This window comes from Grammomys surdaster, unplaced genomic scaffold (genome assembly GCF_004785775.1).
Source record: "Grammomys surdaster isolate TR1022 unplaced genomic scaffold, NIH_TR_1.0 187, whole genome shotgun sequence".
Classification (NCBI taxonomy): Eukaryota; Metazoa; Chordata; class Mammalia; order Rodentia; family Muridae; genus Grammomys; species Grammomys surdaster.
Genome location: NW_021604632.1, coordinates 10,377,205 through 10,403,724, shown reverse-complemented (window position 1 = coordinate 10,403,724; position 26,520 = coordinate 10,377,205). Strand labels below are relative to the sequence as shown.

At 45.7% G+C, this 26,520-nt stretch overlaps 2 protein-coding genes across 2 annotated transcripts in view; one reads left to right on the top strand and one right to left on the bottom strand.

The window, feature by feature from the left end:
- CUNH16orf70 (chromosome unknown C16orf70 homolog) overlaps positions 1-23,309 on the top strand; it is a 29,489-nt gene extending 6,180 nt beyond the window's left edge. The window contains exons 2-16 of the mRNA XM_028768677.1: positions 1,379-1,461; positions 4,951-5,034; positions 8,247-8,290; positions 9,580-9,659; positions 9,894-9,988; positions 10,600-10,697; positions 10,786-10,898; positions 16,215-16,348; positions 16,641-16,724; positions 18,647-18,729; positions 19,158-19,201; positions 19,623-19,666; positions 19,801-19,859; positions 20,958-21,030; positions 21,842-23,309. Of these exons, the coding sequence (XP_028624510.1) occupies positions 1,379-1,461; positions 4,951-5,034; positions 8,247-8,290; positions 9,580-9,659; positions 9,894-9,988; positions 10,600-10,697; positions 10,786-10,898; positions 16,215-16,348; positions 16,641-16,724; positions 18,647-18,729; positions 19,158-19,201; positions 19,623-19,666; positions 19,801-19,859; positions 20,958-21,030; positions 21,842-21,928 (1,205 nt within the window). The 3' untranslated portion in view covers positions 21,929-23,309. The remainder of the gene's footprint in view (positions 1-1,378; positions 1,462-4,950; positions 5,035-8,246; positions 8,291-9,579; positions 9,660-9,893; positions 9,989-10,599; positions 10,698-10,785; positions 10,899-16,214; positions 16,349-16,640; positions 16,725-18,646; positions 18,730-19,157; positions 19,202-19,622; positions 19,667-19,800; positions 19,860-20,957; positions 21,031-21,841) is intronic.
- Positions 22,893-25,473, bottom strand: B3gnt9 (UDP-GlcNAc:betaGal beta-1,3-N-acetylglucosaminyltransferase 9). Its single transcript, XM_028768679.1, has 2 exons — positions 25,362-25,473; positions 22,893-25,209 (listed from the first exon to the last, which is right to left on the bottom strand). The coding sequence occupies exon 2, from the start codon at positions 25,120-25,122 to the stop codon at positions 23,929-23,931; it is 1,194 nt and encodes a 397-aa protein (XP_028624512.1). The 5' UTR covers positions 25,123-25,209; positions 25,362-25,473; the 3' UTR covers positions 22,893-23,928.
- Between the last annotated feature and the right edge of the window lie 1,047 nt (positions 25,474-26,520).

The following is a 26,520-nucleotide window of genomic DNA, read 5'->3' as shown; positions in this document are numbered from 1 at the left end:
AGATAGATAGATAGATAGATAGATAGATAGATAGATAGATAGATAGAGGGGACTAGGTGTGATGGCATGGGCTTGAAATCTCTACTTGGGGAGCTCTAGGCCAATGGAAGATACTGTCTCAAAAAAACAAGATGAACAGCTCCTGCAGAATCAACCTGCAATTGTCCTTTGGCCTTTACATGAACACGTGTACATGAACATACATGCACATATAAAAGAAAATTACATTTGGTCTTCTGATTGATTGCTTTTACATTTCTTAAAACTGACCAACAGCTCAAGTGAGAATGAACTAGAATTGTTTAAATGAGGTGACTTCTTCATCTGAAAGTTCTTTTCTACATACTTCATTTTCTCAGTCTAAAGTCTCTTATCTGCAGATGGCCTTCCCTTTGGCCCTGGGTGATATTTTAGTTATTCCTCTTCCCTTTTATCTGTTACTTGCTCTACAGTCCTTTGGATCCAACAGTAAGTATTCTAAAGCCACTAGATAAATAGCTGGTTAGCTGTGAGAACAGGGAAATCAGAGAGTAGTAAATAGTACGTGTTGTCACTGCATGTCATGAACCTGAGTTGTTTTTAGATTTTGCAGAATTTGTTTCTATGCTTCTTCCTATTAATGTTAATTAACGCTGAGAACAAACTTTTGGTATGGCCGTGGATCTCTAGAATGTTAAAGGTGTCTATTTGGATCACTTAAGCTGAAGGCAAATGTAAATCTGCTTATAATGGTCAGTGTCTTCAAAACTTAAGTGTTTAAGAGATACTTGTGGTTTTTAAAGTAGGAATCAAATTAAATTCTTTGTAAAAATAAAAAGTTGATTTTAATCAGTGTGTGACTTTAAACTTTGTTTTGTTTTTGAGATACCTCAAATTCACAATCCTCCTGCCTCTTATAAGAACTGGGATTTACAGTCAAGTGCCACCATACCTAGTGGCTTTAAACGTTTTTAATGAATGCGTATAAGTCATATGCCCTAATAAGCTCTGATCTGAGATGCTGAGATAGATGCCAGAGAGGAAGAGATGGGACTGCTGGGTTACAGGAACCCATGCAGAGTCTGGGCTAGAAGCTTGGCCTCCAGAGTCGTGAAGTTTGTGCTTTTCTTGATCTACTCTTGGTTCCTGCTAACTTTGTCTTAGCTCATTGGCTGCCTGGGATCAGTTTGGCTGTCCTATCCCTAGGGAGCTTTCTCTGTGCTCACTTTCTCCCCTGGACAATCCTGAGTGGTCCTTGGTATTTGCTGTGTCCTAACTGACTTACTTTAATGATTCTGCCCTGTGTGCAGGCTTCAGGGCACAATGCTTAGCACTGTGTAGGTGTCAGCAAATGAATGGATAGACCAAGTAACCACACAGTGTCCTTCCTTTATTTCAGGAATGCCTCTGGCTCAGGCAGTAGCCATTCTTCAGAAGCATTGTCGCATCATCAAAAATGTCCAGGTTCTCTACAGTGAGCAGGTGAGTGGTGGCTGATGTTTACTGAAATAGAATCTGGTCAGTGAGCTTACCTCCAGGGAGAATACTAGGAGAACATAGTTGGGGGAGTTGATGTGTTTCAACAGAAGTCCTAGGTCAGTTGGTTCTGCTAGCTAGTGTGTTGTCTTGGTTTAGAAACTTTGGTCTTGATAATCTAGTGCTTCCTGGTTTTAGATAGAAGAGCAGTAAAAAAAACTAAACCTGTTTTTTGTTTTTGTTTGTTTTGTTTAAATCTGTGCTTAACTATTGTTCCTTAATATGGGGGCCTTTTCATGGGAAGTCACCTCAGAAGTTGCCTTTGATTTTCTAGAATATCTTTTCTGCTTTGTTGGTTGTCTTATGTTGAGAATTGTTTCAGGAAAGATCTCTAGCTAGCAGAGCATATGACTTGACAGGAAGTAGGCCTAGCTCACCCCTCTATTCCTCTCTACAACCGTCTCCCCACCCAGCTCTGAAGCCTGCAGTTTCTGTGACATGAGAACAAGTCTAGTTTGTAAAATAAATAGCCTTTGTGTTACAAAGCTTCGAGAGCCTATGGAGAGAGACCAAAGGCTGTCCCTGGGGTTTTGCTGTGACTCTTTGAGTACCAGCTGGATCTTAATGAGTTTCAACTCTTGAAGTAAATTAGATTATAAGTAGGTAAGATTTCTGTCAAGCTGCCCCATTTGGTTTAGAGTAGGGGCTGAATTAGTCCTGTTATCTCTACCAGAGATTATACCCTACAGTATCTTATCAATTGGCTAGTATGAAGCATCTGAGAAGGAAAATAATTAGTCTGAAAGCAAATGCTTAGATATTCATATGCTACCTGCCACAAAATACAGAATTTGCCAGAATGTACAGGGGTTCCTTGAGTCCTGGTGAGAGTGGGTCCTCATTTCTAAGGGATGGATGATGGCTTTTTAAACTCTTTGCTCTGTTTCCCTAACCTGAAAGGGAATGGCCATGAAAATAAGGACGTGGGCTTGCTTGTAAGCCTTGAGCTCTTCAGTTATCACTCTGGTCTTGAAAATAGATCTTATGATTGATTTCTAGTCATTTTGTACAAATACTTGATTATCATTTATCATCCCAGTGTTTGCAGGAATGCTAACATTACGTTCATTTTCTCCAGTATTTTCTTTATTTAAAAAAATTTTTAGCCGGGCGGTGGTGGCGCACGCCTTTAATCCCAGCACTTGGGAGGCAGAGGCAGGTGGATTTCTGAATGAGGCCAGCCTGGTCTACAGAGTGAGTTCCAGGACAGCCAGGACTACACAGAGAAACCCTGTCTGGAAAAACCTTAAAAAAAAAAAAAATTGTATGAGTATTTTGCCTGTGTGTTCCTATATTTACTTCCTGCATGCAGTGCCCAGTGCCTACAGAGGCCAGAAGAGGAGTTACACAGATGGTTGTAAGCCACCATGTGGGTGCTGGGAACTCAGAATGAGTTCTCTGCAAGAGCAGCAAGTGTTCTTAATCACCGAGCCTTCTCTCTAGCTCCTTCTCAATATTTTCTGAGCATCTGTAACTATTTAATAGACACAGTTGGCTTTGGAATTTTAAGACCGGGTTTCATGTAGCCAGGACTGGACTTGAACATCTGCGCCTCCTGTCCTTACCTTCCAAGTGCTAGGATTATAGAGAGATGATAATATACCCAACCCAAAACACGGGTTGTTGAGTCTAGATCTACATTCTTCCTGTTTTTTTAGTTATGTAGCTTCTGAAAATTTAATGACTAGTCTGTTAAATTCATATATTACTAGAACAATCTTTTGAGACAGGGTCTCACTGTATAGCACTATAACTTTATATAGGTTGTCCCCAAACTCAAGCACTACCTTCCTGCCTCTCTGCCTCCCAGATGCTGGGGCTAAGGCCACCCTGCTGGCCTTTGAACAGTGTTTGACCAGGATCTAAAAAACGGTATTAGAGTTCCCATGTTGTTTAGACACGATCAGGTAGTCCAGACTGGCCACCAACTTGTAATCCTCCTGTGTCCGCTTTCCAAGTGCTAGGATGGAGGGTATGTGCCACTACACTAGCACTGTGTGGTGCTTCTTAACCGTGGGGTGGGTCTGTTCTCTCTTACCTTTTCTTTCCTCCATGTATTTCCTCTTTGCTTCCAAGTTAAGAAAACTTTTGCTCCTATTCCAGCAAAAAAAATTTTTCATCCTGTTGTCTTGATTCACTCTTTCCTTCACTCTTTTCTTTCTCTTTGCTGGAGATGAAACCTGGGGCATCAGGTCTACTCAGTACTCCACCACTAAGGTCCACACCCCAGAGAAGTACTTATCTGTGCAAGTCACACCTTGAAATTTAAAGCCTGCTTATCAAGTGACCTTCATCTTTTTTAAAGGGCAAAGCAAGCATTGCTGGTAACACCTATCCCTCCCTGTTAGAGTCAGTGAGGAAGGAAAGCAGACAGTTTAAACTAATTCCAGAAGGTTCTTGAGAAGGAATTTCCCGGTAAGGCCTTCCAGGATAGCATCTGGCTTTCTAATTTATGTCTTTGTCTCTTAAAACCATGCCTGTTATTCACTTTGTTTACTTTAGTTAAAATCTTTTGAATAGCTTTGTGCTGGATCCGAGAAGGATTGAGTTTGAGAGAGCTGTGTTTTTCCCTTCACCTTGCAGCAATCTGACTCAATTCTGTGATAGTCTTTAAAACATTAAATCTTCGTGGGCTAGAAGCAGGAAGATGAGGCAGACATCTGTTCTTGATGCATTCTGACCTACCATCTTTGTCCTCAGAACAACCTTGAAGGAAAGAGGTGACCTATTCCTAGGTAGGAACCAGAATCATAAAAGTTTGAAGAGATCTAAGGTCATGGGGTCAGTTCACACTGTGTACTGCCACTCCACACAGGACTGAGAAGGGACAGATGTAGAAATGTCATTCTTTGGATATTAAACTTGGGTTTTTCAGGAAGAAGCATTATGGTATGGAATGGGGAAAAGAAAGGATTCTATCTTTTGTATAACCAGATCACAAGGTATTTTATTCCAAGAATTTGGCCCAAAATATTCAAAATAAAACCTGTGAGAGCCTGTGTACAGACATGGGTTCAGCTGTATAACCAGTACCTTGCCACGTTTGGATCCTGAGACTTTTCACATGGCACTTACTACTAGTAGACTTGTGCTAGTTTAATGGCAGTAAGCTATTAAGGTAGATATCACTCTGGGGCCCCAAGAAAATGACCTGTTCACTTACTTAATTCTGTCTGTTCCTCCCTTGTATTTGTACTAAAGTTTGAAAGGGAAAGGCTCTTTTCAGCCAATATTATAAAGCAAGAGTTGCAGGCCAGAAGTAAGAGACATGGGATTCATCCACCAGTTTTGGTTTTAAGCTTCTGAACTTCATTAGTTGGGGGAAAGGTACTGCCTTACATATTCCCTGTGTGTTACTGCTTTGTTGTAAGGCTTTTTAGTAGCTGCTAGTGAATAAATCAGTTGTTCAAAGTGTGTTTTATTTTTGTTTTGTAGTCTCCTCTAAGCCATGACCTCATCCTTAACCTGACTCAGGACGGGATCAAACTACTGTTTGATGCTTTCAATCAGAGACTTAAGGTAACCATAAATGACAACTATAGTTTCATATCTGGCTGGTCCAGTCTGTCTGGAGCTGATTAATGTGTGCTATTGTGAGGTGTTTTGGAAACTTGTAAGTGGGTGTAGACTTCAGTGGAAAACTAAAGCTGTGTCCATTCCTCTGACGCTGGGCAGAAGTTCACTGAGCTGGGATGGTGGGAAAGAGATTTTGTGGTCCTTTGCTCAGGCCAAGAAGAAAGTGTTGTAGATTTGGGGGAGCAGTAACCAAAGTCTTGTTTAAAGGGTACTGAGAATGGAACCTAACAAGTAACCTAGGGTAGGATCAAATGACTGTAGTCGGGTTTATGAGTCTTGGGTTTTTTTTTTGGTTTTGTTTTTTTGTTGTTGTTGTTTTGGGGTTTTGTTTTGTTTTGTTTTTCATTTTTATGCCAGATAGAATGACCTGAAGATTGAAAAATGAAAATTTCTTCTGGGACTTAGGGTTTGTTGTTAATACTACCAGGAGTGAGTTGAGTCTTTAGTCTCACTGTGGAAATATGAACTACTTGCTGGTGTGTAGGGTATCTTAATTGGCATCGGCATGCAGTTTGCCAGCACCTGTTCAGTCCAGGATGTTTTTAATACACTGTTTTCAAATGCCTGGACTGCACAGGTTAGTCATGTGACAGCAGACTCATGCCTCAGAGTCATGGGGTTAAATGGAACACCGATGCTGTTTTCCTGCTTAGGTTATAAAGTAGCCCTTCCTTCCAAATGCTGACATGGTTGCAGATCCTGTCATCTAATCACAAGTGAGCCACTGAGAAGAAAAAGGGGACATGGAAAGGATTTTCTTGGAGGAGATCCTTCTGGGAGGTGATTGGCCAGCCATAGTTGTACTTGTCAGATAAAGAATGCCTGCATCTTCTACAAACAGGGCTTCTAGCTGAAAGCAGACAGTCTCTGTCAGCATAAGGTCCTGACCTCAGTGAAATGGCAGCCAATTTGACGTGATGTACTACCATGAGGATGCTCAGGCATTCTGAAGAGGACCCTGGCCACCTTCTGAACCACCCTGTTCCTCTCTTCCTTTGCATGGCCTCTCTTAGTACCAGCTCCCATACTTAGAATACTTACATGCTTACATACTGCCCTGAAGTAGCTTCATATGAGGTAGACTTACCTAGTATGCATTGAATACCTTTCCTCCACAGTGTAAGTCATTACCCATAAGTGTCTTAGTGCAACCAATGAACAGCTCATACAAGCCAGGAGAAAAAGATTCTTTCAGGTACTATAAAGGCTCAGCAGACAGAGTAGTTCTTTCCAGCAGGAGGGATCAAAACAGCTTCATAATAGTGGCAAGGTTTCTAACTTGATTCAGTATCGTGTTTTCTACTTAAAAAGTGTGTATGTGCACATGTACACATATGTGTACCACAGTATACATACATGTAGAGATCATTTCTCTCACATGTGAGTCCTGGAGGTTGAATTCAGGTCTTTATGCTTGGTGGAAAAAGCTTTTATCCTCTGAGCCATTTCACTAGTCCCAGTGTTAATGTTCTCTAAAAACAAAACAAAAACTTAAGAACTTAGGGACAGGGCTGAGAATATAGCTCACTTGGTGGAGTGCCTGCCTGTGGTTCAGTCCGTGGCACCAAATGAACAACAAGTGGTAGCACACATCTGTAATTCCAGCACTTGGGGGGGGGGGATGATGAAGAGTTCAAGATCATACTTGACTACCCTTGGGACTAGAAGGCCAGCCTGGGCTACATAACACCCTGTCTCAAAAAAAAGGGAAAGGAAAGGAGACAGGTGGGGAAGTCTCTTGTAGGAGGTTCTGTACTTTTGAGTGTGAGTGTCCCAGTTTCTGTGTCAGTGCAGATGCTGCTTGCAGCCTCTTCCACATCTCAGCTCAAAGTGTAGGACAGACAGATACTGAGCCAGCTCTGCCTGTGCCACCCCCACTGGAGAATAATAAATGGTGCCTCCAGTCCCCAACCAGCCATGTTGTTGGATGCTAAGCCATGACATCACAGAATCAAGGACTTTGTAGTGTTCATTATTTGGTACGAGTGTTCAGTGCCTTTTCATTTGTCTCTGGTCTCACTCCTGGCACTTCATCTGAGGCTGAACCTATTAAAGGGACAGTTTCACAAGGGCCCTCAGGATTGTCAGGTTCAACCTTTATTAGAGATATAATCTAATAGTCTCACACTTGTTCTGTCCTAATGTAGGGCCTATTTCCTAGGAGGATAGACCTCCTCCTCCCTCATTTTATAATGCAAATAAAATAAGCTAATTTGGAGAGTTGGCTTGGTTTTTGTTTTTAATAATGTATCAAATATGGCTTGGGGCTTGGTGAACTGGATCATGCCTATATTTTTAGTACTTGAGAGGCAGAGGCAGGAAGATCTCTGAGTTCAAGGCCAGCCTGGTCTACATTGTGAGTCCCCGGCATCCAGGGCAACATGGTAAAACCCTGTTGCATGAAAAAAAAAAAAAAAGATGTCTGGTGTGGAAGAGGAAAAGGTTTCTGTATTAAACATTTACAAGCTGGGTGGATATGTTTCCTGACATTGTCTAAACAGGGGCCTTGATCCAAGCATCTACGGTTAGCAGTCGAACACTAGCAAGAGGGGAAGTCGTAGCTAGGAGTGGTATCATACATCTTGTAATCCCAGCACTTGGGAAGCAGGGGCAGGCAGGAGCGTCATTTCAAGTTGGAGGTCAGCCTGGACTACATAATAAGTTCTAGGATAGCGAGGCTACATAATGAGACCCTGCCTCAAAAAGAAAAAGATTTATAGAGGAAAGTCATGATTTGTGTTTTTCTTCCAAGTTTTGTTCTTTGTTTTATGTGGAGATGGAGTCTTAACTCATAACTCAAGTGACCCTCCATCCTCAGCCTCCTGAGTGGATAAGAATATAGATGTGCAACTCCACATGTGGCTTTTCCCTTCCCAAATTTAGAATAAGCACAGAAGATAACATGCAGTGCTTTGGGAGAGTCTTTTGGAGTTTGGGGCACTGAGGGTGACGCTGAGACCATATTAAACATATGTGTTTGTTAATCTGTATCCCCGAGTTTGCTTTTGGGGAAGTATGTTTTATTTGCTATAGGATCTCAGATAGCTCAAGCTGGCCTTGAACTCTTAATCCAATTGCTGCAGCCTCATAACTACATCTGTCTTTGCAATACCTTGAACAGTTACAGTACCTAAACAATTTCTTTTATTTTTTAGGTGATTGAAGTTTATGACTTGACAAAAGTAAAGTTAAAGTATTGGTAAGTTTTCTGCCTTACCAGTATATGTTATATTTGGTACAGACTAGCTTTATCTACTGCTTTCATTAAAGTACTAAAGAATTGCATTTCCCACAGTCCAGGAATTAGAGCCTACTGCCATAGTTCCCTGAGGCAGCCTCCCAACCTACTCAGGTCCTTGAGGAAGTAAGCCTCATTAAGAACATGCTGGGTGTTTAACACGTTGCGTGTATATATAAAATTTAATTCAACTCTCCCATCAAAGTTCAACTTGAGCTTAGGAATGCTATGACAGTCTTCTGAGTCATAATGGCCCTTTCCTGTATAGCCTTTCTTTGTCACATCTTTTCAGATTTCTGAGTAACAGAAATGGAACAAGCCAGGTAGTTCTGACTCAAACCAGTGCTAACGAGACCACCATTTCAGAGCCAAGCTGCATGTCAGAATGAGAACAGGATGGCCTGTGCAAAGCCTTAGATACTTGAGCCAACTGGCAAAGTGCTATGCTCACATTTAGAACAAACTTTCAGGGGTGAGGAATACCTTCAGCCCAGTGGTAGTGAGCTTGCCCAGCATACAAGGATCCTTGGGTTCACTCCTCACTACTCCAGCAACAAAAAAGACTGTGCCGTCCATTAAGGTACATGCCCTTGTTGAGAGCATGACAAGGGCCCACTTCCTGGGACAGTTCTGGGAGTATGTGCCGGTATAGGAATGAACAAACATGTAATGGCACTAGATCCATTTGTCCTTTCAGTGTTACTCACTGGAACCTTCTTCCTTCAAGGTCTATCTCATCCTCTTTGTCCTTTTACTTAAAGCCAGTAATGTATTGGGAAGCCTCAGAGAGTTAGTGCTATATGTGGGCTTCCAAGAGTCGACCTAATTCTCACCTAATTAATTCCTCTTATTTACAATTTATTTAATTTTAAATTTATTTGTGTATTTATTTTGAGACAAGGTCTCACTATATGGCTTTGGGTAGCCTGGAACTCTGTATGTAGACCAGGCTGGCCTTTAACTCACTGTTAATCTGCCTCCCAAGTGCTAATTAAAAGTGCAGACCACCATGCCTTGTCATTTTTTTCTTTTTATATAATGTTTTAAGAATAACTCTTATGCTGAATACAGTGGGACATTCTGGTAACCCAACTCCTGGCAGGCCAAGACAGGAGAACTGTGGTATTTTTAAAGCAAGCCAGGGTACATAGCAAGATTCTGTCACTTAATAAATAACTTCCAGCCACCTTTTCTCATGATCTAAGCCCGTCTTGTTAAACCTGATATTGAAAAGTACTTGTATTTTTCAGTGGAGTGCATTTTAACTCTCAGGCCATCGCTCCTACCATTGAGCAAATTGACCAGTCTTTTGGCGCAACCCATCCTGGAGGTAAGCCAAGTTCATCTGATTCCTCTGGTCAGCCCGTAGCAATAACCTGTGGGTGGTGCCATCTCTCCTCTTCTCAGGTCCTTGGATGGGTGTGTAGCACCTCAGACCCTAGTAGGTCAGTTCAGAAACTAGACAAAAGCAGTTGCCCTGCTGGAGTCACTGCTGCCTGCTGAGCTGGTTTACCCTGGAAAGCAGCTGCCAGTCAACTGTGTCACTCTTTCTTACTTTCCACAGTGTACAATTCTGCTGAGCAGCTCTTCCACCTCAACTTCAGAGGACTGTCTTTCTCTTTTCAGTTAGACTCATGGACGGAGGCTCCCAAGTATGAGGTCAGCACTTCCTGTGCCCTTGTGGGGTTTTTTTCCAGTGTCCGTATGGGATAAGGAAGTGGGTAGTACACCTTTCTTTGGTTACCTTGTCTTTGAGTTCTTTAAAAGCCAAGAAATAGAATTCACAGGAAGCAGAAGGCTGCAGCATTCCTAGGAAGAGTTTATTTTGCACTGTAGAGGCCATTAAAGGCCTCACATTGTCATCGGTATGCAGCCATTTTCTTACTGCAGCATCCTAAACAGTTTGAAGAGCCATTCTCTGCATCTCAGTTACTTGTTGCTTCACAGTTTAACAAGCCAGAAATGATGATGCACTCTTGTATGTAATCCCAGAATTTAGGAGACTGAGGCAGAAGGATCTCTGGTTCAAGGCCAGCCTGAATTAGTAAACCCTGTCTCAAAAGAAAGAGAAAGGAAGGAACGAATAAATGAACAAAGGGAAGTCAGGCAATAAAACTCAAAGATGAAAGATGCATTTGCTTATTTAAAGTGACTTAGTTGACTCAGAGCCAAGTTCAATCCTGTGCTTTGACTGTGAGTGCCGGGGAGGATCAGACACTGAACACATGATCTATATAATGACCTTAGTAAAATTCTTGCCTTGTTTGCAGCCCAATTTTGCCCACGGTCTAGCTTCTCTTCAGATACCCCATGGAGCAACTGTAAAAAGAATGTACATCTATAGTGGAAACAGCCTCCAGGATACCAAGTGAGTGTGAGGAACATGAGCTTTGTGCTAGGCCCCTGGCCTTTCTGGAAGGGAGGCCCACACCTTGTTTATTCTGTGCCTCCTCTAGGGCTCCCATGATGCCCCTGAGCTGTTTCCTGGGGAATGTATATGCTGAAAGTGTAGATGTTCTTCGAGATGGAACTGGACCCTCAGGGTTGCGACTTCGCTTGCTTGCTGCAGGTAGGTTCCCCTTGTCTCTTATCTATGTGGAGACTGTTCTGCTACCTGAGGTATATGCTGACTGCTCGCGCTCCTTATTTGTAGACATGTTTATTGTTACGTTCCTGGGTTGGAAAGGGCCCATTAGCTCTCAGGGGTTTCCTTGTATGGAGACTAATTCTTTTTTTTTTTTTTTTTTTTTTTCGAGACAGGGTTTCTCTGTGTAGCCCTGGCTGTCCTGGAACTCACTCTGTATACCAGGCCGGCCTCGAACTCAGAAATCCGCCTGCCTCTGCCTCCCAAGTGCTGGGATTAAAGGCGTGCGCCACCACCGCCCAGCTATGGAGACTAATTCTAATTGTGAGGTCTCGGCCTCCCAAAAAGCAGAGCTTCCTAGTACCATCACCTTAACTGGTTCAGATTTGGCCAGGAGGTGGTGGCACACGCCTTTAATCTCTATAGAAGTAGGCAGACTTGGCCTACATAGTGAGTTCCAGGACAGCCATGGCTACACAGAGAAACCCTCGTTGCTGTGAATTTCATTAATAACTCTATTTGTTCTTAATATGGCCTAGCCAGCCCCCCAATAATCAAGACTGAGTCCCATTGATGTATTTAAATCAGCTTTAGCACAGTGACTGGCCAATTACCCTAACTATTTGTCTACACTAGACTGGCTGTTTCCTAGCTGTGCTCCCCAAGTTACTTGCTGTTTGAGTCTAGCTTGGGCTGTTTTGGGCCATCTGTCCTCGGGGTGCACATCCCTCAGCCACAGCTCCTCCTCCATCCCACCCAATGGAGACCTCGTAGTCTCTCCTTCTTTCTACTCTCTCCTCCCTCTCTTTGTAGTCAGTAACTGAAACTCGGCCGACCTAGTAATTGGCTGTAGCCACTTTTATTTAACCAGTCAGAAAAGATTGGTGAGCCAAGTTCATATAATATCATTTGGTGTACATGAGAATCTTCTTTTCAGGACTGTAACCAGATCTTGGGGCCACTATTTAATATTTGAATACATGGTAGCACCAGACCAACTCCCAACAAACCCTGTCTCAAAAAAAAAAAAGAAAAAGAAAAGCCAAGTTCAGATTCATCGTACAAGTTTTAGGAAAATCTAAACATTTTATCCATTACTGGATAGTTAATAGAGAACAAGCAATATGGTTACTTATTTTATTCAACAACAATTTGATGCAGCTTTAATCTAATCAAGAGAGAAAACAGTTTTACCTTTGTTTGTGATGCATGCCTTTGAATGCTGATGATGTACCCAAAGGTGTGGATGCAGAGGCCAGGGCAGAACATTGCATGACCCCTCTCCATCTTACTGCTTCAAGACAGAGTCACTCCCTGAACCAGAAGTCTGTGGCAATTTCAGCTAGGCTGTGTGGCAGGCAAGTTCCTGGGATCAGCCACCAAATGCTAGACTTAAAGGCATGAGTATCTATTGCCTGACTTTTTGTTTTTTTTGAGGCAGGATTTCTCTATGCAGCACTAGCTGTTCTGGAACTAGTTCTATAGACCAGGCTAGTCTTGAATACGGAGAACCACCTGCCTCTACCTCCCAAGTGCTGGGATTAATGGCGTGTGCCACCACCGCCCGGCTTTTTTTTTTTTTTTTTTTAAACAAAAAACTATGGGTGCTGGGAGTTCAAACTTAACTACCAAGCATTAACTATGAGCAGTCTCTCCAGCCCCGCAGCTTTATCTTCACTAAATGCGTTTTGGGAGTTTTGTTTCATTATCAGAGACAGTCTTACAATGTAGTCCAAGACTAGCCAGGAACTTGAAGTCATGCTCCTGTTTCCTCCTCCTGAGTTGTCGGAGTGTGAGAGAATACTACCCCTTGCCTGTCTTCTCAGCAAGTCTGAATAAACAGCAGCAGTACTACAAGGCTCACACATAGGCTCTGCCCTGCAGAGACATTTCCAGATTGTTCCTGGATGTGTGCAGGCTACAGAGACCATGGCTTCTTGAAGCTCAGGGTCCAACCTGCATGTATTTTCACCCATTAGGATCTTGTATCAGGCCGGGCGGTGGTGGCACACGCCTTTAGTCCCAGCACTTGGGAGGCAGAGGCAGGCGGATTTCTGAGTTCGAGGCCAGCCTGGTCTACAGAGTGAGTTCCAGGACAGCCAGAGCTACACAGGGAAACCCTGTCTTGAAAAACCAAACCAAAAAAATAAAATAAAATAAAAAAGACTGGGGCAAAAGGATCACCATGACTTTGAGACGAGCTTGGACTGCATTTTAAGACCCTGCCTCAAATTAACTCCAAACAATTAGCAAGTCGTCTGCAACCTCTGGGTTAGAACTCTAAAATGTATTATTCATTGTTGTTGTTGATGATGATGATGGTGTGTGTGTGTGTGTGTGTGTGTGTGTGTACACGTGTACGTACGCGCGCGCCTGGAGTTGATTATCTCCTTTCACCTTGATGTGGATTCCAGGGAGCACTCGGGTGTCAGGCTTGCAGGGTGAGCATTATACACTGAGTGCTAGCTCAAAACTGTCTTATAACCAAGGCAGCACAACTGCATAAAGGAATATTACATTTGAGACAGTTGTTGTTTGCGATAGTTGAAATAGAACAGGCAACAAAGTCAGGGGTGTGCTGCCTCTCAGGAGGATCACTCCTGAAATAGCAGGGTCTCTGTCTAGAACAGTAGTGATCGGGTGGCAGGGGAACCGTGAGTGCAGAGATTTCAGCCAGTGCGGCCTACCTTCTACACGGTACAGTTCTAACACTTCTAACTGCTTAAACTGTTAGTGGAGGAAAAGTACTTCAGACTTCTTTTAGATTAACTTAACCAAGAGTGAGCCCCACTTCCTCTCCTGTGTCTGTCTGTTGTTGTATGTGTCTGAATCTGTCTGTCTTGCACAAGGGGTTTTACTCTGTGTTTTTTAACCAGCACAGAAAGCATCAGATGGAATAGGGATAAGGGATATTTAACAGAATTCTACAAAAAGAGAGATAATACTGACCCAACATGACTTAGAACAGCAAACATAGCCAAAAACATGTTATTAAACTGTGCCCATGTTTGCAACATTTATGGTGGGTGCTCATTTTTTATAAGGTTGCTTCTAACCTGTTGACTGCTTTCAGCAAATGATTACTGTAATATCCACAACGAGGGTGGGGGGAATACATGATTGGGTGGGAAATCCGAGGGTATAGTAAAATTGATACATTGTTTTCTTAAAGGCAGTTTAAATTTAAACAGACTGGACACATAGTAGGACAGCAGGTTAAGTAAATAGTCTTAAATGATCTCAAAGTGAGGTCTGGAAAAAGTTGAGTCATTTAAGGATCAAGGGATGTTTTCATAGCCTGGCAGTGGTGTCACAGACCCTTAATTCCAGCACTCTGGAAGCAGAGGCATAGCCCGGGCTACACAGAGAAGCCCTGTTTCAAGAGAGAGAGGGGGAGGGGGGGGTTAAAAAATATACATCATTACAATCTTCAAGCAGTGAATGAAACAGCAGTTTCGTCTGTGAAGGGTCACTTCATGCAGCCCTATTCATAGGAATCTGGTACCTAAAGGAATATGTAAGACAGCTGGAGACTCTGAGCCTATATTAGCAGGGTGTATTCTGTAGGTCATCTAGGCCTTCCTAAGCTGCAGTATCTATGAACATTAAAAACATAAGCATTTGCCGGGCAGTGGTGACGCACGCCTTTAATCCCAGCACTTGGGAGGCAGAGGCAGGCGGATTTCTGAGTTCGAGGCCAGCCTGATCTACAGAGTGAGTTCCAGGACAACCAGGGCTACACAGAGAAACCCTGTCTTGAAAAAACAAAAACAAACAAACAAACAAAACATAAGCATTAGACTTTTCCTAGGACCTGGTTAATTTAAACAGCCTTTGTTTGCCATTCATAATATGTGTGCTGCCGGGTGTAGTAGGTAATACATACGTATAATTCCAGTACTTGGGAAGCTTCAGCCAGAGACTCATGAGTTTTGAGGACAGCCTATCCTGCATAGTGAGACCCTATCTCAAAAAGAGTTAGTGTGCTGAGAATAGAATTAAGCTAGCTGGAGAACTCAGTGCTTAGTTAGTTCAGATTTGGGTTCTCTGAAGTTGTTCAAATATAGCGAGTTGATTGTTTCGCATGAAAAGGTTTGGACAGATGGAATGCTCTCTGCAGAGAAAAGTGGTGTCTTGTTAACATGACCCCAAAATGGAGGCTTTTCTCTGACTTCTGGATAAAATATTAATTGTCCCTACTTCCCACACACAGAATGTAGAGAGTTTACTGCCACCTAAGCTGCAAGCGCTTCTCCATTTGTATGTGTATAGCATTGCACCAAAGAGTAAATTCTTGCACTTCGGCATGCTTTTGTTGTTTTGTTTTTCATCCTGGTTTGTCTCTTTAAGTGGTAACGCCCTTATTCCCTGGGTTGGAGACACTGTCAGACTTGCTGTAGGGTTAGGAAGTAAACGACATACACGTCATTGTGGCTCTTCTGGAGAAGTGGCCTGTAGGTACAGTTGATAGTACCTCTTGCCAGGTGTGGTACTGCATGCCTCTAATCCCAGCACTCCGGAGGCTGAAGCAGAAGGATCACAGGTTTGAGACTTTTTATTCATGTTCATACTACCCACGGCTGCCGGTGATTTCACCATATCTGTGTAAACTCTTAACAGTGGACCTTTCTGGGAAAGATAGGCAGTTTTACTCTGCAGAATTTCCTCAACAACTAGCCCAGTGTTCTAGCCCATGTAGGTAATAAAGAACTATTGAGTAACTTGAGGCTGTTATCACACTGCCTGTATAATCTTAGCACTGATAGTAGAGGCAGGAGGATCAGGGTGTCAAGGTCATCCTTGACTCCTTTGCAAGTTTGAGGCCACTTTGAGTTATATAAGATCTTGTTTCAAAAACCAAAAGAAAATGCTGGGCCCAGTGGTGTATGCCTTTAGTTCCAGCACTCGGTGGGCAGAGATAGGTGAATCCCTGCGTTCAAGGCCGGCCTGGTCTATAGAGAGTTCTAGGACAGCCAGGGCTACACAGAGAAACCCTCCTGAGTGCTGGAATTGAAGGTGTGCGACAGCAGGCCCAGAAAGAAATACACGTTAAAGATAAAAAAGAAAAATCTTAAAGATTTGGTGAATACATTAATTCTCTAGGATCCCTGGCACAGTGTTGAAATAGTGATTTCTCAAAGTCTTGGTTAATTAACCACCGTTAACCTAGTATTTACACTTGAATACAGTCTTGCCCTTTGGCTAGATCTGAAAGGTCAGGAGGTAGTTGTTAGCTTTTTGGAGCCCCTTGGGTTACAGAGTCTCCAGCTCTGACCAGAAATACCTCTCCCTTGTCTGCAGGTTGTGGACCTGGAGTATTAGCAGATGCCAAAATGAGAGTATTTGAGCGTGCAGTGTATTTTGGTGATTCTTGCCAAGATGTTCTTAGCATGCTTGGCTCTCCACACAAGGTCTTCTATAAATCTGAAGACAAGGTAAGGAAAGGTACTTACAGTGTGAGTACTCAGTCTCTCTATTCACCAGTACGTTAATATGCATAAGTAAGGTCTGTTTCGCATAGAGTGTATTCTACTTGAAGCAATAGCTTTTCTCTGACCCTCTGGTCTAATGATGCCATCTCTGTCACTTGGAGATGTGTCCATATTAACATATCTGGCTCCTCACAGTCTTACTCATCCAACAGCTTAATGCTACATAAGGAACACAATGTAGTTTAACTAGAAACTATTTTAAAGGGATTTTAATTTGTTATTTTCCCCCCAACAGATGAAAATTCACTCTCCTTCCCCTCATAAACAAGTTCCATCCAAGTGCAACGACTACTTTTTTAACTACTTCACTCTTGGAGTGGTGAGTACAATAACTTAAAGGGTTTTACTTCTGTTGGCATAGGCAGGGCACCTCAAGTGCCTGTGTGACCATTCCTTCCAGGAATCAGAGAACTCTTGCTCCTCGTGCTTGTGCCAGGGTTTACTTCTCACAGGTTCTGCTGTCCCACTGTAGTCATTCCTGCCATCAAGACTATAGAGGAACGCTGGGACACTGGGTTTCCTGGCACATCTTGCCTTCTGTCCTGAGGAAAATCCTTCACATATGGAGACTATGGACAACACCACATTAAACTGTTTGGGGAAATATCCCATAATATGTGACGCGCCGCCTCGCCGATAAGGAGAACGCCACACTCAGGATTCTTCGGACAGCAGTTTACTTGTTACAGCTCTTTTAGATGGTGTTACAGCTCTCTTAGATGGTAGTGTTACAGCTCTCTTGGATGGTAGTGGCGAAGGACCCCGAGCCCCACGGCTTATATAGAGTCCTGGGAGAACGTGCCGCATGCTCATTGGCTCCTTAAGTGATGCCTAATTAACATACTAGTTTTCATTGGCTCTTTGAGTGACGCTTAATTAGCATATTAATTTTCGCGCCTTGCACATGCGCACACTCGGCTTGGCTCTGACTAAAACCAGAGAGCGGGAAGCCGGCGCAGGCGCACTTTCATTCACGGCTCTTTCAAAGAGCCGAGAGAAGCGGGGAGCCGGCAGCGCCTTGCGCAGGCGCACTTTCATTCACAGCTCCCTCATGGAGCCACGCCATTGTCAACTGGCAAATGCGGCTCCCAACAATAATACATAAGACACTCTTCAAAGTTGCAAAAAAAGAGAGACTGGAAAGGCCCAGGCACTAAGAGTATGCTTTTGTATTTTTAGAGGACTAGCCCAGAGATGTTAATGAAGATACATATTCTGGACCTAAGGCACTAGATGGAGTTGGTGGATGCCATTGGGGTTGGCAGTCTGGCTGATGGATAGGATCCATGCTTGAGAAACGATTGTATAAATATGCCAGAAGGAACATCTCAGGGCAAAGTTGGCATGTGCCATTGGTCATCATTGTTTTGTTTAAGTTTTGTTTGAGACAGGGTCTTGTTGTGTAGCCAAGGCTAGCCTCAGATTTACAATCATTTCATGTCTGTGACTACAGGCATGTGGTACTATACCCAGCTGGACCACGAATCTTCAAAAGGAGCTTTGAGCTTTCCATGCTATGAAGTCTAAAGGCAGAAAAGTGGATTACAGAGAGGCAGATCGAGAGGCTGCCTACACGGAAAAGCCAAACTCAAGTCAGGAATCTGTAGGAAGCTTTGTGAGAACAGATTCTGAGGGCAGGAGGGAATGGGCCTGATACAGTCAGAGTTCAAGGCCCAGTGAGGAAGATGGCGAGAATGGATAGCTTAGGCTGCATTCTGTTGGCTATTGATAAAGAGTAAGAGTTAGCCCTGAGGCCCCTGGCCTAGCTACCAAGAACTAGGAAGTTAGAGTTGCAAGAGGACATGATCAGCGGTGCTGTCAGATCAGGTTTGAGTGCTGGGAAAGGGTATGTTGAGTGGCATTCCATTACTTACCAAGTTTTATAGAAGCTGGGGGTCTGGTTGGTTATAGTTTTTATGTAGGTGGGTGCCTGAGCCTTTCAAGAGTGAAGTGTCCTGAATCTTCTTGGTGGCTTTTGAGCCAAAATCTGCATGTATTTAAAAAAATTCTAGGTCCCGTTGGAAAAAAAGATTTCCCTTCCTTGGCTGTTTTAAGTTGCCAAGTGGTGGACCTGGAACCCTTGTTCCTGCTAGGCCCCCTCCACCAGAGATGCCTAGTGAGTAAGTGAAAGAAGTCTCTAGTGTTCTCAGGATTGAAGACTCCACTTTGCAATTCTCTTGGGAAGGCCCCTGACCTGCCTTGGTAACTTTTCATACTTGAACAATTTGTTTTCTTTGTCAGGACATCCTGTTTGATGCAAATACACACAAAGTGAAGAAGTTTGTCCTGCATACCAATTACCCTGGGCATTATAATTTTAACATGTGAGTACACCTTCGCTGAGCACGGGGAACTGAACTTGTGGCTGAGTGTGGTCCTCGCTGGCTTGAACCCGGTGCCTCGAGTGGGCTGTCAGTGCTATGGAACATAGGCTGACCTCAAACTCAAAGCAGTCCTCCTCTCTCAGCCCTCCTACAACTGGGATTACAAGTATGAGCCACCATGCCCAACCAGAGACCTTTACAGCTTACAGCTATAGTTAGCAGTCTTTTTAGACCTGGAAGCCGTGTCCTTTTCTGTTTGGCTTCAGTGTCTGAGTTGGGCCTCCCACACTGAATATTGTCAGAAATCTAATGCCAGGGCTTTGGGCAGGTCACACGGGGTTCTGCCTTTTCTGGGATGCGGAGTAGAGATGTCAGAGTGGTTAGGCCTCCCAAGAAACAGGTTTTACCTTTGTCTGTCTTCTTTCTAGTTACCACCGCTGTGAGTTCAAGATCCCACTAGCCATAAAGAAAGGTGAGTTGAGAGTCCCCTCAGGTTAAAGGGCTGTGCAGTTGCCTGCCTGTGTTACGTGGTGGAGAAGCCAGCAGAGCATAGTGCTTGGGCTGGTAACGTCCTTGCTCATTGTCTTTCCCCTAGAGCCTTAGCTCCTCTGGATGGCCCTGTGTTCTGGAGGCTATGAAGGCCATCTCCTGTGACTGGGACTATTGGCTAGTGGACAGAGGGGTTTCCTGTCTGCAGATTATCACTCAGTGTGCCTTACACATCCTTTGTGCCCATGGCCAGCTAGTGTAGCTCACATAAAGACTGGCCTCCCTTTGCTCCCTGTGTACTCCAGCTGTAGCACAAAGGGTGGCTAGTTTGCATTCTGCCTGTGGCTGGACCTACAGTTAGCCATGGCCAGCTCAACCCAGCCTGTACCGTCTTCTCTTTCCAGAAAATGCAGGTGGTCAGACCGAAATATGCACAACCTACAGCAAGGTAAGCTCTTATCTTCCTGTCTGGTCATCTAAGAACAAGGTGTGCATGTCTAGGGCCATGTTCTCTGGGCAGTGCATTAGTCACAGCTGTGTCTGGGTCCTTGTTGACCCCTGCTTCCCCTATCCCTTTTGCAGTGGGACAGCATCCAGGAGCTTCTGGGTCATCCTGTGGAGAAGCCTGTTGTCTTGCACAGGTAAGTGGGAGGTTGCTGCATCTGCTCAGGGAAGTCTAGCAGTGACTAATGTACAAACTTCGTAAGTTTTGGACTAGGGGTACAGCTCATTGTAGTATATTTGCCTAGCATGTGCCAGCCCTGGGCTAAATTCCCACTCCAGGTGGTGTTGCTAAAATATACTCCCTGACCTGTCATGCATATTAGGACTAGATCAGCTGCTCTTCGTGTTTACTGTGAGAAGTTGCCCTTGGTACATCTCCCGTCCCCCGTCCTATCTCTAAGGCTCCTCTCACCCCTTACTCAGAATAAGCAGCTGCTTGACTCCCTGTCCTCAGCTCTCCTTTCCCGTCAACTCTACCATCTGCTATAGTCCCTAACGTCTCGCTGCCGTGCTAACTGGGGTGCTCTCTCACTCAAAGGGGCTTTCCTGACTTACTACCATCCCGTTCAGTTCTGTAGTAACTGTCCTAGTTTGATCTCTCTGTTGCTGTGGGGAGAAAAGGATTTATTTGGCTTGCACATTCTGATTAAAATCTATGGTTGGGGAGTCAGGGCAGGAACCACAGAGGAAAGCTGCTTACTGGCTTGCTTTCCCTGGCGTCCTCAGCTCTCTTTGGGAATGGGTAATGAAGATCTCTTTCCATGTAGGCCTGGCTGGTGTGAAATCTCAGAGATCCACCCACTCCTGCCTTCTGGATGTGATTAAAGACCCTCACCACCATGCCCAGCTACAGCTTTCTCTCTTAAACAACTCAACACCCCCTGGCCAAGAGTAGCACCATACATAAGGGGTTGGGCCCTCCTACATCAGTCACTAAAAATACCCCACAGACATATGCTCATGCCAATCTGATGAGGCAATTCCTCAACAAGGGTGTCCCCTTCTCAGGTGAATCCAGTTCCTGTTAAGAAATACTAACCTACATAGCATCTTTCCTTGATCTTTGAGTCAGAGTTTAAAGAAGCCATATCTCACCACTTGCCCTTGAGGGCCTATGTAGGAGACAGACACACTTTGTCATGAGAGCCCACTGGCCTGTAACCCACATCCCAGAAGGAACTGGGCCTTCTGCTGCTTGACCTTTGTTTCTCTAATTCTGAATTCTCTGGCTTCAGGTCCTCATCCCCAAATAACACCAACCCTTTTGGCTCCACATTCTGCTTCGGTCTTCAGCGCATGATCTTTGAGGTAAGTCCTAGAGGCCAGATAAGCTGCTAAGGGCTTTGTGATTGTAGCAAGGCCAAGCAAGTGATTGAGGAGAATTGTAGGTGGGTTAACATAACAGCCGTGCTGGACAGATGAATCCTTCCTCATCTCTGCTGTCTGAAAGGTCAGACATGATGATTAGGGAACCAGAGAGGAAGCTCTGGCAGGTAAAGGCACTCACTGCCAGGCCTAAGGACCTGAGTTCAGTTCCTGGTACCCACATGGTAAGAGAGAACAGTGTCCTGAAAGTTGTTCTTTGGCCTCTACATGTATGCTGTGGGAAATGCATGACCCTTGCCACATACAAAATAATAATGTAAAAAAAGAAAAAAATAGGTTGGGGAAATTTGGGGTCACAGAACCTGAAGAAGTGTATATCCAAGAGGATGAGCCTATCAGTGGTACCTTTATTATCAGTAAGCAGTACAGCAGGGAGCAGGAACCTCAGAGCAAGTATGCCAAACTTGGGTGTGCTGATCCTTGAGTACCACATGAATGCGTGGCCTTAGGTACCCCACTGTTTTGAGAAAAGCCTGGGGAGCCCATTTTTTTTCTTTTAATCTGGATGCCATATTTCAGCAGGTTTTTGCAGTTGTAGAGACTAGATATGAGGGTTTCTAAAAGCCGTGTGTCCTATGAAGAACGGGCAAACCTTGAGCAGAAGTAAGGCCACTGACATGAGCTTGGTGGTTGAGGAAATGCAGGTCCCAGGCCTGTGTGAAGTATGCCATGTGTACACCCTCTAGCCCACCCAGTCCTTCCCTCTTGACCTGCTGTTCTCTTCTCACACCAGGTCATGCAGAACAACCACATTGCCTCAGTGACCCTGTATGGCCCCCCTAGGCCTGGTGCCCACCTGAGAACAGCAGAGCTGCCCTAAGGACATCACTTTGTTTCCCTTCTGTCCATGGAACTGTGCATCACATCCTGCTCCGTGGGTCTCTGTGCCACCCTGTGTGTTTTCTCAGGCACCTTGGCAGTGTTGAAGGCCCTGGGACTCAGAGGGGTTTGAAAGTAGGATTTGGGCTGAGTCCTCTGCGTTGGGACAGAGGGCCCAGATACACTGTCCTAAGCCTGCTGTTGCCAGCAGAGAACAGTCTGCAAAGAGAAGCACAAACTTTGAGCCTTGATTGAGGGCTCTCTCAACTAACATGGAATAAAGGACATGTCAGCCCCTGTCCTGCACACATAGGGAAGATGGGACTCCTTCTCTAGCTAAGGAAATATACCCAGGATGAGAACAAGGTCCTGCTTTTACCCCGACATTGCCATGTGGCCCATAAGGTGAGCAGAGCAGGTAGCATGTCGGCAGTACTTGGTTGCAGTATTTGCACTACATCCACTTTAGTTACTTGATGAGCTGGCTGTGGCTGGTGTGGCCCACTGCCCTTCCCCGTTTCTTCTGTATGAGTGCTCCTTGCCGTGCCCAGGTGGCATACCTGAGTGGTTGAAATGCGTTTTCTACCAGGTGTATACCAGGCCTGGTTCCCACTGCCGCTCTGGGAGCCAGCCTTTAAGGTCACCTGTGTCTCTTGGTCCAACCTGGCTGACAGGGCTGCATGTCTCCATCTTGTTTGCCTCTTTTATTTAATGCCAAAGTGTTAGCCAAAGACACCTTCCTCCTTTTGTTACATTACAGCATTCTGTTATGCACTGTGGGCCAGCTCCTCGCCCTAGTTCTGGGCACTGGCCTGGCTGGCCTGGCCTTGCTACTTGGTTTAAGGCCTAGGGGCTCAAGGAACACTAGGCTGCTTGGTTTCTTACATGGGTCTTGCTAATGGGAAGGAGCATATATGTGCTTTAAAATAGTAATCCTTTTGAAAAGAATTGAGAAGAGAAACATATAATTTTATCCCATTTTTAATATTTTGGTCTAGCAACTTGTGATACATAGATGACAATTTTGTGAGTTTTTCAAATGTGTGTACAGATTTTTGTAAATAATGACTTTTGTAATTAACTCATGTACAGCCTCATCTTGTATAGTTCATGATGAATGTGCAGGGGACCTGCCCCAGCTGTCTGTATGGTTCCTGGGCCTACAGCCAGGCCTGTGTGGCACTCCCATGACTGATTGACAGGTGTCTTCCCATTTGGACCTTCGTCTGGCCAGAGACCCTGCACATCCCACTGTCAGGGTAGCCAGGACTGTTCCCATCCTCTTGAACAGAGGAGACTTCCTCATCCCCGTTCCAATAAAGCACCTATGCCCTCAGTGACAGCCCTGTGCTGCCACTGGGGTGTTTGTACTAAAATGTGAACTGTTGGTTTCCTTGAAGCTGTAGTTGAAGAATATGGGAAATTTTATAGTGGAGGAATCTTCTGGGAAGGGGATGAATCACTCTTCAGAAGCACATTGGCATAGTTGTGTGTGTGTGTGTGTGTGTGTGTATAGAATGAGCAAGACCATGACACATCATGGCCCCATCCCGCATGCTACAGGCAAACCTGGACCTGAAGGGTTAGCTAGCTGTAACACCAGACCTCAAAGGGGACAGATAAGATACGGCCACTGGGAATTCAATGTGGAGAGGGAAGGAAGCTAATAACTACAGGAAAATGCCTGCCAGGTCCCAGAGGGCTCTAAGGCCTGGCCATGGGTAGATAAGCTTGTGTTTATCTCACCCTAAGCATCCTGGAAAGCTAAGCCCCCACTGGCACACACAGTAGTGCTGCTGACTACTAGTATTTAAGTGTGCTAGCTTCTGTGCTGGTCAAGTCATGGACCACCACCTTAGCCCTGGGTATCTCGATAGGTCAGCACTACATATTGAGTAATCCGGAGAAAAGCCATGTACACCATAAACCCACATGGAAAACCCCTTTGGGCTTTCATATTCTCTCCTGCCGCTAAGAAACGTTTGAAACCGTAAGAGATAGCTAGGAATTCCATTGGAAGGGACCTGTTGATACAGGCTGTGGATGTGCACAGACTGGCCCCCGAGGCCCATGCAGCAAGCGCCACATAAGCCAGATGTCGGCTGCAGACAGCCCATGTACTACCACCAGTTCTCGGTAGAAACAGGGGTCGAAGGTTCGAAGATGTGGTGCAGCTGAAGGCTGGGAGATGCCAAAGGTGCGAAACGCGGGATGAGGCTCAGGTGTGAGCCGCAGACGCTGCAAACACATGCCCAGAAAGACATCGTCTATGGGAAAGAGCTCAACTTGTGAGCAGGCATCAGCTAGGCGGCGGAGTGTGGCTCCCGAAAGAACAAAGCCACCACCGCCTGCGTAGGCAGGGTAAACGGGCAGTCCATACACAGCCTGGGGGATGAAGTACTTGCTGCCTCTAGCTCGAATTGGCCTTGCCTGCACAATCACATCACCAGCAAGAAGGTCCTGTGCCGGATCCCGTGGCTCTAGAAACTGCAGCAGGTTCTTCACATGCACGAACACATCTGCATCGCCCTTAAAAACAAAGTGTACATCTGGACAGAATGCTGAGGCCCAAGATAGAAAGTGAATCTCCTTGAGCGTTAGATTGAAAAAAGTGTCTTCAAAAGCCCAGAGCAGAATGTCTGCATAAGCTCGGCTCTCAGCCTCCAGCAGGGCGCGCCAGTGCGTCCGCGTGCCTGCCCCGCCGGAGCCGGCCCCCTTGGGCACGCCCAACAAAAACACTCGGCGCACGAGTGCCCCCTGCACGCGACCCTCGGCGCCCCACGTCTGGCGAACGGCTTCCCGCCGCTCAAAGTCGGCGGCCACAGACTTGACCGCGATGAGCAAGTCGGGCGAGCCTCCAGACGCGCCGTCGCGGCGGCATTTGCGCGGCTGGTTGATGAGCAGCGGGAAGCGCCGTTGGTCCTTGGCGCGCAGATACCTGCCGAAGTCAAAGGGGTCCGGAGGTGTGGGCGGCACCGGGGTCTCCCCCTCGTAGGCCAGCGGGGCCGCGCGGGCGGTGTTGGGAAGCTCGCGTGCTCGGAGACCGGGAGTGGGCCGCGGGGGTCGTCCTCCCGCCGATGGTGCTCTGGTCGTGGGGGATGCCCCATCGCGCTGCGCGTAGAGCAGGAGTCCGAGGGCGGCGCTGAGCAGCAGCGTAAGCCACGCGTCCCGGCAAAGGCGCGGCCTCCTCCTCATGTCCAGCCCCGCCCTTCCCAGGGTCCTCTATCCTTCCTTCATCCACTCTGTCGACCTCCGTCCCTGGCCCTGCCCCACCGCAGCAGCCTAAGGGACAAGAAGTTCAGCTTCTAACAGCCCCTGCCCAGGAAGGATCTCCAAGGTTAGGCAGGGAGACTCAGGCCTCTCCCCTACCGCCCCCAACCCAGTACATCAAGGCTGGGTCTCTTCTACCTTTCCCCCTCACCGCCTCTGCTGACCTTGGTCCTTAGGACCCCAGCACTCACGCTTGACCGCGGGAGTGGGGTCACAACTCCCGAAACGCAGGACCCTCCAACTGTCAGCTCAGGGTCCCAAGGGCAGCCATGACCCGGGCTTGAGCCAAATGCAGCGTTGGCAGGAAGGGGGCTGTGGCCGTGCCACGTGATCCTCCAGCTGTGTACGCCCCGACATCTGGAGCTCAGCTCCGCCCTGGTGCAGAGAGTGCCATCTCTGACTGCGGACTGATCCCTAAGAGGGTTTCTTCTCACGGGCGACTCTCCCTGGGGAAGCCTAGTCCTTCTGATAGGATACCGCAACTCCGAGTTTCTAAGGTTTAGGAAGTATACGGCTGATGGGTCCCAAGCCCGTAGGCCTGAGTGTTTTAACTTTCAGCTCTTCTGGCCACCATCCAGGGCCATATTTCAGAAAATCTCTTTCAGGAGCCCTGGTTCACCAAGCAGGAGCCACAAATTGCCCCAATAATATGAAGCTGTCTCCTTACTCCGAACTCTGCCCTACTTACCACCAATAAAACATAACCATACACACCACAGCAATCAAGACAGCAAGTTCTGTTTCTTCAGACTTGCCAGCAGTTCACCCAAAGAGGACCAATACTTAATGAGTGACTTAGTTAAGTGACTTGCCCCAGGATGACACAGCCAGCAAGTGCTGCTCCCAGGAATCTCCCACCCAGCCCTTCTTTGCTCCCTTCATCCACTGGATACAGGAAATGGAACCACTTCTGCTCATAGTAACTTCCCAGGCAAGCACTTCTTTCTTGTCTCTCCATGCCCAGATTCAGTCTAGACTTTCCTGCTCCCTGACATTGCATCTTTGAGGGTAGTAATGTCCATGCTGTTGCCTCTGCGGTATAGTTTGAGCTGTCAGGGACTGGTGTTTGGGGGAGGCTTCTAGAAGGGCCCATTGAGCCAAGGTAGGCTGTCCCCTGTTTTCATGGTCCCCTGGTTTTCCTACCTCTTTGAACCCACTCTTACCTGCCCACTAGTCTTTTAGGTTTTTGAGGACAGGCTATACTGTGTACCCTGCATAGCCTCAAGCTAATGACCTGCCTACCTCATTCTCCAAAGTGTTGGGATTACAAGCCTGCACTACTCTTCCTAGCTCCATTCTTGATTGGCTTCCTCAATTCAGAAC

What these genes read in the sequence shown, in the direction of transcription:
- B3gnt9 (XM_028768679.1), bottom strand. Translation starts at nt 25,122, where the DNA reads ATGAGGAGGAGGCCGCGCCTTTGCCGGGACGCGTGGCTTACGCTGCTG.